Source organism: Gekko japonicus, unplaced genomic scaffold (genome assembly GCF_001447785.1).
Source record: "Gekko japonicus isolate JY-2015 unplaced genomic scaffold, Gekko_japonicus_V1.1 scaffold45, whole genome shotgun sequence".
Lineage (NCBI taxonomy): Eukaryota > Metazoa > Chordata > Lepidosauria > Squamata > Gekkonidae > Gekko > Gekko japonicus.
Genome location: NW_015177011.1, coordinates 639,702 through 650,503, shown reverse-complemented (window position 1 = coordinate 650,503; position 10,802 = coordinate 639,702). Strand labels below are relative to the sequence as shown.

At 43.3% G+C, this 10,802-nt stretch overlaps 2 protein-coding genes across 4 annotated transcripts in view; one reads left to right on the top strand and one right to left on the bottom strand.

Annotated features, from left to right (window-relative positions):
• The window catches only part of NSL1 (NSL1, MIS12 kinetochore complex component), a 33,713-nt gene extending 27,619 nt beyond the window's left edge, over positions 1-6,094 (bottom strand). Inside the window, exons 1-2 of the mRNA XM_015427603.1 lie at positions 5,854-6,094; positions 424-502 (exon numbers count right to left, since the gene is read on the bottom strand). Coding sequence (XP_015283089.1) covers positions 424-502; positions 5,854-6,051 — 277 coding nt within the window. The 5' untranslated portion in view covers positions 6,052-6,094. The remainder of the gene's footprint in view (positions 1-423; positions 503-5,853) is intronic.
• A 68-nt stretch (positions 6,095-6,162) lies between these two features.
• TATDN3 (TatD DNase domain containing 3) overlaps positions 6,163-10,802 on the top strand; it is an 11,381-nt gene continuing 6,741 nt past the window's right edge. For all 3 annotated transcript variants that reach the window (XM_015427602.1, XM_015427601.1, XM_015427600.1), the window contains exons 1-4: positions 6,163-6,276; positions 7,990-8,022; positions 8,462-8,535; positions 9,432-9,516. In XM_015427602.1, the coding sequence (XP_015283088.1) occupies positions 6,226-6,276; positions 7,990-8,022; positions 8,462-8,535; positions 9,432-9,516 (243 nt within the window). In that variant the 5' untranslated portion in view covers positions 6,163-6,225. The remainder of the gene's footprint in view (positions 6,277-7,989; positions 8,023-8,461; positions 8,536-9,431; positions 9,517-10,802) is intronic.

Here is a 10,802-nt window from a genome sequence, read left to right as displayed (position 1 = left end):
GGGGGGGAGTATGAGGTGTGGAATGGAGTGAAGTCCAATCAGCTTCCATATGCAAAAGACCTTGAAGGTTCCATATGCAACTGACATTCCAACTGCCTTGCGGGGAGGGGGGTGAGTTTGAGGTGTGGAATGCAGTGAAGTCCAATCAGCTTCCATATGCAAAAGACCTTGAAACGCTGGGCGGGACTGCACAAAGCAGCCAGTCAACCCAGCCAGCGTCTTCTGAGTGGCGGTTCTTCCGGCCTAACACTAAAGGCGGGCATTTTAGAATGTTCATATAGAATGTTCTTACTCAATTATATATAAGGAGAGATAGTTTTTCTTCTTTTCTTTACTATTTCTCTGTTATTCTTTCTTTCAATAAAAAAACTTTTTTTAAAAGAACAAAACACGAAATTAAAGCATACTGAAAAATTCACATACCGTTTTGAAGATCATCTGATGATTCCTGCCATGGCTTTCCATTAATAGTCATGTTCTCTTGTACAGCCGTTTCAAAGTTCTGTGGGAAATGTATATGTCAAAACCCTTTAAAATATAATAGAATTTCTACCAGCACAGCACAAGAAACCCCTAATGGTGTCATCACTTTTACATCACTATGCAGAAAACCTCTGCAAAATAATCAATTCAGATCATCCTGGAGTGTGCTGAAATGTGATAGTGAATGGGACATTTAACACATTAGTGTTCATAAGGTGACTTCCTTTAAAGAATGAATATTTTGTTATATATTGGCAAAGCCCCCCCATAACAAGCCAGTAGTGTCCAATGAAATACCACCACACATTGGCACAGCAGACATAATGATAAACCACATTTCAGCAAATGAATAAGTTCTGTGTTCGCATCCTTCCCTCATATGATCTACCTCAGAATTAATGACTTCCAACTGAATGTAAACCATCTGCTGGTCTAGATGTAATACCAAGCTGTTATCTGTGCTCTCTTTTTGAAATAGGATTGCAAATCACTATGCTTGCTTATGCTTTACAATCCAGGTGTGGAGCACAAACCACAATCAAAAGACATAATGAGAAACTCCAAGTGTGTGGAGTGGTGAGCAAAGAGCTCATTCAGATAGTGTCAACTCATGGTTTGATACTGGTGAACTATGCCAATTTCACACCTACTATATTGCCATTTGTGTATGGACTGTCTAAGAGATTTTGGTGCCCAGTGCAGAAAATCCATCTGCAGCTCAAATAAAATGCTTGAAAAAATATATATGGTAATTAATTTACATAAAAGCCAGTACCAAACATATCAATACAGCATAAGAAAGATCCCAAATGCACCATGGGGACAGACTTGATGTTCAGTAGTGGTGAAAAACAAAAAGGGGGTAGAAGTACATGAAAATGCATTGGAAAATGTGGTGACAACAATCATTAGTTGGTAGATCTTATCCATAATAACAGAAGTATTATGTGGCAACCTTTCAACACCTGCTCAAATATGTCCCTGTGGTTGGAGAAGATTGTATGAAAATCAAGATCTCATATGAATACAGACACCATAAAGAACAACGAAGACCTTTAAGTACTCAATTTCCTGGAGATCATATGCTCAATTAGCTGCATTTGACTTTGATGTAACAGATTCTAAGCACCTCTAGAACACCTCTAGAACACCTTTTTCTAGATGTCGGGTGGGAGGAGACCCAAAGAGCACCCCAGAAATATTACCATGGGATGAGAGAATTAGAATGCAGGGAAAGAAGCAGATCCTGAGGAATGGATGCAGAGACAGGAGGGAAGATGCTGGTCCTCCAAGCCCAGGCCTAATAAAGTTCAAAGGTATCTTGCTAGGAAACAAATTTATTGAAACCTGCTACCTGAGAGAAGCCACTTCACCCAGCTGAAAAGCTGGGATGGCCAGCCTACAGACCAGACCTCCCCAAATGCACCCTAACAAGAACTTGATTTTCCTATTTGTCAGAGACTGAAAAAACAAGAGGCTTCTCAGGCTACCTGGCAAGCCTGCCCCCCCTCCAATTCTAAAAAGATGTCAAACACAGACATAAAGTGCACCCATATACCTTGCAAGCTAGGATTAAAACCAATTACCACACAACCCTATAAAGCAACTTTAAAAGCCTTTGATAATAAAGAATGCTGCTTGCTGTCCTATAAACACTGTGCAGGGAGGGATTGCTCAGGGCAGAGACTGCCCAGGGCAGAGACTGTTGTCAAAAGAGGATATTGGTTGACAGCTGGTAGGTAGCTGGTGTACCTCATGTATCACTCAGAGGCTGTCATATATTGCCAAAAACAAAAACAAGGGCGTGACTTGAAACGACTTTGCAACACAAGGAGAAATATCTACCTAATCTTCCAAAGACCTGGCAGGTTCTCCCCAAGACTAGTTCCAGAAAAACACAACCTCATAGGCCCTGATAGACACGGGGTACAAAGAGTTCACTAGCTCACGAGTTTCAGACTGCAACTAAGACACAGTCCTGACACGCTGAGAGTGACAAAAATGAGAGTAAAATGTGGAATTCTCTACCAGGGGAATATAGTGATGGCCACAGGAATAAACAGCTTTAAATTCATGGAGAATAGGTCTATCAGTGGATACTAGCCATGGTAACTAAAAGGAACCTCCATGTTAGGAGGCACTAAACCTCTGAAAGCCAGGAGGCTACATCAGGTCTTGGCAGATGGTCACGGAACCTACCAGGGGAGAGGCGATCCTTGATTTGGTCCTAAGTAACACTCAAGACCTGGTGAAAGATGTAAAAGTGATTGCACCGCTTGGGAACAGTGATCATAATGTTGAGTTCAACATTTGTATAAATAGGGAATTGGCCAAAAAGACTCACACAACCACTTTTAACTTTAAAAGGGGTAATTTCTCTGATATGAGGGGACATGTGGGGAGGAAACGGAAAGGAAAAGTAGAAAGGGTCAAAACCATTGGGGAAGCTTGGAAACTATTTAAAACTACGATCCTAGAAGCTAAAAAAAAATATTCTGCAGGTTAGGAAAGGCACAAACAGGTATAGGAAAAAGCCTTGCATGGTTACAATAGCAAAAAACGTAAAAACCAACAATAAAACTTTCTTCAAATACATTAGAAACAGGAAACCAGCCAGGGAGGCAGTGGGGCCCTTGGACGACCAAGGGGTAAAAGGAGTATTGAAGGATGATAGGGAAATGGCTGAGAAGCTAAATGCATTTTTTGCCTCCGTCTTCACTGTGGAAGATGAGAAGTGCTTGCCCACTCCAGAACCACTGATTTCAGGAGGGGTGTTGGAAGACCTGAGTCAGATTGAGGTGATGAGAGAGGAGGTCCTAAAACTGATAGACAACTTAAAAACTGATAAATCACCAGGCCCAGATGGCATACATCCGAGAGTTCTGAAAGAACTCAAATGTGAACTTGTAGATCTCCTGACAAAGATATGTAATCTTTCCTTAAAATCTGCCTCCATTCCTGAGGATTGGAAGGTAGCTAATGTCACTCCCATCTTTAAAAAGGGTTCCAGAGGAGATCCGGGAAATTACAGGCCTGTCAGTCTGACGTCGATACCGGGTAAATTGGTGGAAACCATTATTAAGGAAAGAATTAGTAGGCACATAGATGAACAAAACCTATTGAGGCAGACTCAGCACGGTTTCTGTAAGGGAAGATCTTGTCTCACTAACCTGTTAGTGTTCTTTGAGGGGGTGAACAAACATGTGGACAAGGGGGATCCAATAGATATTATTTACCTTGACTTCCAGAAAGCTTTTGATAAAGTTCCTCATCAAAGGCTCCTAAGTAAGCTCAAAAATCATGGGATAGAAGGACAAGTCCTTTTATGGATCAAAAACTGGCTAGTTCATAGAAAACAGAGAGTGAGTGTAGGTGGGCAATTTTCTCAGTGGAGGGTGGTAAGCAGTGGGGTACCGCAGGGATCAGTACTTGGTCCACTGCTTTTTAACTTGTTCATTAATGATTTGGAGTTGGGAGTAAGCAGTGAAGTGGCTAAATTTGCGGATGATACGAAGTTGTTCAGGGTGGTGAAAACCAGTGAGGATTGTGAGGCACTCCAAAGGGATCTGTCAATTTTGGGCGAGTGGGCGTCAACATGGCAAATGGGGTTCAATGTGGCCAAGTGCAAGGTGATGCACATTGGAGCCAAAAATCCTAACTATAAATACACGTTGATGGGGTCTGAACTGGCAGAGACTGATCAAGAGAGAGATCTTGGAGTTGTAGTAGATAACTCACTGAAAATGTCGAGACAGTGTGTGACTGCAATAAAGAAGGCCAATGCTATGCTGGGGATTATTAGGAAGGGTATTGAAAACAGATCAGCCAATATCATAATGCCCCTATATAAATCAATGGTGCAACCTCATTTGGAATACTGTGTGCAGTTCTGGTCACCACACCTTAAAAAGGATATTATAGCTTTGGAAAAAGTGCAGAAAAGGGCAAGACGAATGATAAAAGGGTTAGAACACTTTCCCTATGAGGAAAGGTTAAAGCACTTAGGGCTCTTTAGCTTGGAGAAACGACGACTGAGGGGTGACATGATTGAGGTTTATAAGATTATGCATGGGAAAGAGCAGGTAGAGAAAGAGGTACTTTTCTCCCTTTCTCACAATACAAGAACTCGTGGGCATTCCATGAAATTGCTGAGCGGTCGGGTTAGAACGGATAAAAGGAAGTACTTCTTCACCCAAAGAGTGACTAACACATGGAATTCACTGCCACAGGAAGTGGTGGCGGCTACAAGCATGGACGGCTTCAAAAGGGAATTAGATAAGCATATGGAGCAGAGGTCCATCAGTGGCTATTAGCCACAAGGTGTAGATAGGGACTCTGGGGCAAGTGATGCTCTGTCTTCTTGGTGCTTGGGGGGATCAACAGTGGGAGGGCTTCTAATGTTCTGGGCCCACTGGTGGACCTCCTGATGGCACTGGTATTTCTGGCCACTGTGTGATACAGAGTGTTGGACTGGATGGGCCTTTGGCCTGATGTTCTTATGGCCTCTATGTTCTTATGGCCTCTATGCCCTGTTGCTGGACCTTCAGAGAAACTGTGTGAGACAGGATGCTGGACTAAGATGGACCACTGGTCTGATCCAGCAGGGCTCTTCTTATATTATTAAGTTACCATCTCTCATCCTCAGCTATTTGATCTGTTACATGGAGATAACACTGGCCTAATTCACAGGGCTGTTTTAAGCATCATAAATATGTAAACACTTTTAAAAACCTTTAGAAATAGAAAGTATTATATTAAGGATGTGGCTTTATTTTTAGTTAAGATCCTTAGACATGAATAAAATTTACAGGTGAAGCTCAGAGACACACTCTCTGAGAGTATGGCATCAGCTGGTGTTTTTTCTTGTCACACAATACTGAAAACCACAGAAATGTCATCTTTAGGTAAAATACAATACTAGAAAAACAGAAGTGTACAACAAGGTGTTATCAAAAAGTTCAAAATATACGTCATCAGCCACTGAGTGTATGACAGCCTGCACACTGCCTTCGTTTTCATGCTTACTCACCATTCACGATAGAAATACGAATGGATATATGCAAGCACCCATAAATTAAATTCTAAAAAAGCTGGGGATCGAAGCTGCACCCCAACGAACGGCATCTACAGCACGGGTAAAAACCCTCAAAGCAAAAACGGGGTGGTGTAAAATGGGGCGTGAATCAACCGGGAGCGGTACCCAAAAATAGGGACAGTTGAGGCCTTACAACCGAGCCGACCAAAACTTATTAAAGGGCACCCGATTTTCGACCTGTCACTTATCTCCTAAGCGCGGTTAAAAAGAGACGCTTAAAACCCCCGTCTCCCCTCACCGCCACCACCTCCGCTTCCTCCCTCCGCCGCTCTTACCCAGACGGCTTCGCTGAGAGCCCATTTCAGGGTCTCGGCCTCAACCGGCTGCTCGTCCCCGAGCGCGCGCATGTAAGACTTGCAGTGGCCCATCAACTCCGCCGTCCAGCGGCGCGAGCGGCACCGCACGCGGGGGTCTCGGCCTGGAGAGGAGCAGGGGGGCGTCGCCGAAGGCACAGCCTCCGTCTCTGCCGCCATTTCCCACTCTCCCTAAACCGTTGCTGAAAGGATCCGCCCACAGGGCGCGCTTCTCCGACCGGAAGTGGAACTAAGCCGAGTCCAACCGAAAATAGTACCGAGGCAAAAATGGGATGTAAGAAAATACATCCGGCTGGAAAATTACGCCTTTGCTAGGAGTTCCAGTGTTATAAAATGGGGCCGGTGGATTGCCATTGCCACCTCGCGGCGCCTGAATTCCAAGAGGTGAGCAATGTTGGGAGGAGAAATTGCTATCGGCGGTAGTAGGCGACGAAGCTCTCTCCCCACATCCCCATGGCGGCTGCGGCCGCAGCGGCGGTGAGAGTGTTGGAGTGGGGCCTGGCGCTGGCGGCCGCACGGCTGTATGAGGCGGGCTTCCTCCCCCCCAGGCTCCGCACGGTGCCCGGCTTGGCGTCGTCCCTCCCTATCTTAAAGCCGCCTGGCTCTCTCCTCCCTCTGCCGTCCCGCCTTCTCCCACCGCACTTTATAGACGCCCCCTGCTCGACTACAGAACGCTCACTTGGGAACCCCCGGTGCCGGCAACAGGGAAGCTCACAAGGACAGTGGCAACAAGAAGGAATCCCGAAACAGCAGGAACACCGTATGAGCTATTTAAGCCTCCAAGTCAGCCACCACCAGGAGCTGTCAGTACTTTAGTCCTTCCAGGGCAATGGGAGGGGGGAGACGGCTTAGGCACAGCCACCTAAGAATTCCTTGAGGTCTTAGAAGGTTGATAGTTTTTGCAAGACTTCAGGGGAATTGGCTGAGCATGTGATCCCTCACTCCTGTAAGTAAAGCCTGCTGGGTGACCTTGGGTCAGTCACAGATCTCTCAGAGCTCTTTCAGCCCCACCTACCTCACAAGGTGCCTGTTGTGGGGAGAGGAAGGGAAGGTGATTGTAAGCTGCTTTGAGACTCCTTAAAGTAGAGAGAAGTGGAGTATAAAAACCAGCTCTTTTTCTTAGAAGCAGGCCAATGAGGATGTGGCTGGACTCTCTAGGCTGTGTAGGTGAGACAGGAGGAAAGGAAGAACTAGATGCTGCAAGCCCCCTTCCTTCTCTTGTTTTAAGTCTCTGCAAGCCCCAAACAAGAGTAAAGGGTGTGATGGACAAGGGAGGCACTTGACACGGATGCAGACATCCCGGAACCTGACACTGAGCTACATTTTCATCCTGCCCTTCCTAGAAAGAGTTCTGGGCAGCATTTTATCTTCAAAACATCCCTTTGACGTAGGTTGGGCACAGAGAGTGTGTGTCTGGCCTAAGGTCACCCAGTGAGCTTGATGGCAGAGGGGAATATAATGTTGTGAGCTTGGAACCTACCCATTGTGAATCAGTCTATCCAATGATCTTGGGGTGTACATGTAACAATACTATCCACCAAAGTCCTTTTAAAAACACCTTAAACACATCGGGAAACAAGATAAGATTATAATGTTAGCATAGAGCAAAAGAATACTATATAATATGTGGTGGCTAAGGAACAAAACAAACAGCTTTTAAAACAGATTTTATATACTAATAATCTGAGTATACGTGTCTCTTTTGGTGGTTATGATGTTTGTTAGGGACTTATTGGTTCCAACCTAAACCTCAGCATAGAAAAGAAGTGATCTTTGGTCTGTGATAATTCTGACCATAGCCACTCTATCACTGGAAGCCGCAGACAGATTTTTTTAAAGAAGAGCAACAAAGCATTTGTGCATTAAATGCATTGGTACAAAACCTTTATCTGTAGCTGAATATCTGGGCCTAAAAGTAGGAGTGTAGATAGATGGTACTGGTGTTTTTCCCCCCTTTTCAGAGAAAGGACAACCATCTAAAATACTTAATTACTCCACACTTTATTTCATAAGGGAATATGAATGCTTGTTATTTGGTGCTGTACTTCTTTCTCTACCAAGCAAACACCCAGCACAATTATCTCTACTATTTTTCAGGATGTTGAAGATGTATTGGAAGAAGCAAAGCAGGTTTGTTATATTTAGAACTGTTTTGTGGTGTAAAGTTTTAGCAATTTATACCTAAGCTCCAGAAGGTTGATCTCCGCACTTAGTTTTAGGAAGTTTGCGCAGAGCTGATAATTCACATTTGATATGTTATGACTGAATGCAGTGGATCTAATGGTGTGTTTCCACAGTCATATGGTCCCCTCTTGCCCAGGATTCTGGGAGCAGTTTTGAACTGCTGCAAGTGGGGGGAGATACGGAAGTCTTGCTTTGTGGGTGGAAGCCCTTGGACCTGCGGCAACATGCTGTAGGACCCACCCACTGTGGTGTGGTCCAAAACATAATAGGATAGATGTAGGAATTTTATTAATTTCAAAGTAATGCCAGAACTGTAGTTTTTCAAATAAATGAATTCTGGATCTGGTTGTTCTTGAAATCAGTAACTTATTTCTTGTTGTTTCAGGCGAAAGTTTTAGCCCTGGTTGTAGTTGCTGAACATTCAGGAGAGTTTGAAAGAATTATTCAGCTTTCAGAAAGGTACCAACATTTCCAGTTTTTTCTCTCTTGTTGGAAACAAGTTCCAGGCTAGGATCCAAAGAACCTGGGGTTCTAAAGTATCCCAGTTTAGAATCTTGGTTTGTGTGAAGGAAACAGATTCCAGTTTGACCTGGCTCCTGTATCCAGACATTATGACTAACTGGAGTTTGAGTGAAGGCTTCTAAAACCAGGAAGCTTTCCATTTCCCTCTGCAGACAAGGAGAAGAGAAGAAGGGGAACATGCAAGCACAGAAATAAGCCGAGTTTGTCAAGAACAGAAGTTCATTGTGACATCTGAATGCAGCCAGAAATCTCACTGGATGCACACAGGCCCATGAATGTTTCAAATTATAACTGTTTTGGATTGGTACCATAACATTTTACAGTAAAATTAGAGCAATTTAATGCAATTGATTCCATTACAATATAGCAAATAAAGCTGCACAGTACATAAAATGTTGGACCAACAGTTCCCTGGTTCAAATGCACACCCAGTGAAGCTCACTGATGCGTCCTTAACCAGTGAGTTTAACATTTATTTTACAAGACTGAAGTGAAGATGAACTGGAGAAAACCTGAACTCTTTGGGGAAAAGGTGTGGGATACAATTAAGTACATAAATAAAACTATTGCTGTAGCTTACATAGAAATGTTTGGATTGATTCTAAGACATACTCAAAAGTAGAGGCTTACATCTGGAAAAGTGTGATTATTAGGAGGAAGAAATGGCGAAAGGAATGATAAAACTCTTTTTCTCTTTTCATTCTTCAGGCCAAGCCATTTTTTCATAATTTGTACCATTGATTGGAATAATAAAAGATGTATTACCTTTACCCTTACGTCTTATTATGAAGAGTTTGTTGTCTTCCATCCTTTAATACATTGTTTGTATGCAGGTATCCAGGATTTGTCTTTTCATGTCTGGGTGTTCATCCAGTTCAAAGAATTCCAACAGGACATGAGCGCAGTGCTACTTTAAAGGTGATGTGAAAACAAGTTAAATTTTTGCAACTATTGATAATTTCTTACAGCATTTCTCAGTTTGCTCAGTACTTTGTAGTCTTTCTCACATTTGGAATTGTTGGAGCCAGTTTGGTGTAGTGATTAAGTGCGCGGACTCTAATCTGGGAGAACCGGGTTTGATTCCCCACTCCTCCACTTGCACCTGCTGGATGACCTTGGGCAAGCCATAGTTCTGGCACAGCTGTTCTTGAAAAAGAGCAGTTTCTGTCAGAGCTCTCTCAGCCCCACCTACCTCACAGGGTGTCGTGTGGAGGGGAAGGGAAAGCCGCTCTGAGACTCCTTTTGGTAGTGAAGGGCGGGGTATAAATCAAATTTCTTTTTCTCTCTCTAAACAGTGCAATGGTAACTATGATTGTCTTGTTACATAGCAGGAAACTGAGTCCAAGGAGCAGTTGGTTGTCCCAGACCACACAGCTGTTTCACCCAGATTTAAAAATATAACACTTTCTTATAAAGTAACATTCATTTTTATAGTGAGCCCTCCCAGCTGCTTCCTTAGGGTTGTTTTGCTCCAACCCTTGGGTTTTGGGGGACGTATCCACATGACATCATACCTTTTCATCTTGGTTCTGTGTCTTCTCTTGCATTGCTGTGATCTTTTTGGAAAGATTGCAACCAAAGCACATTTGCATGCTATGTGAACCAGGAAGGTGTGAAGTTTTTCAGGTTCTGCCTGCATGGGTGCTATTTTCCTTGCTTTGCCCTCCCTGAGCTGCTATTCCTCCCACCACCACAAGAGGACTTTAAAAAATTAGAAATAGATTCTTCTTCTTATTATTATTATTGTTGTTGTTGTTGTTGTTATTTTATTTCTTTCAGCTTACTACCCCGCTCTAACCCCCTAAGGGGTCTCTGAGCGGCTACAGTTACTCATTTATCCCTAACCTATGGCCACAATTATTAGGGGTGGGGACAATCCCTACCGGCACCCAGTGGAGGGGTTTGTATCACTATGTATCACTATGGCATGGTAATATTATCATGATCTACTAGTTCCTCTGAATTCCCAGCTTTTATTAAAAATGAAGTCTGTAGCCCATTTTGTCGCGAAAATACAAGGGGAAAGACAATTGGGCAATTTTCTCTTAAATCTCTGCAACAAAAAGGGATTTACTTTTTTAAATGAAAGTTGGGAATTTAAAGGAGCTAGTAGGTTGTGGCAATAGATCATTATAACATTATAACACTTAAGTGCTGTATCAGTTTCTGATTTAAAGAAAAAGTCCTCTAGTGGTGGTAGGGAA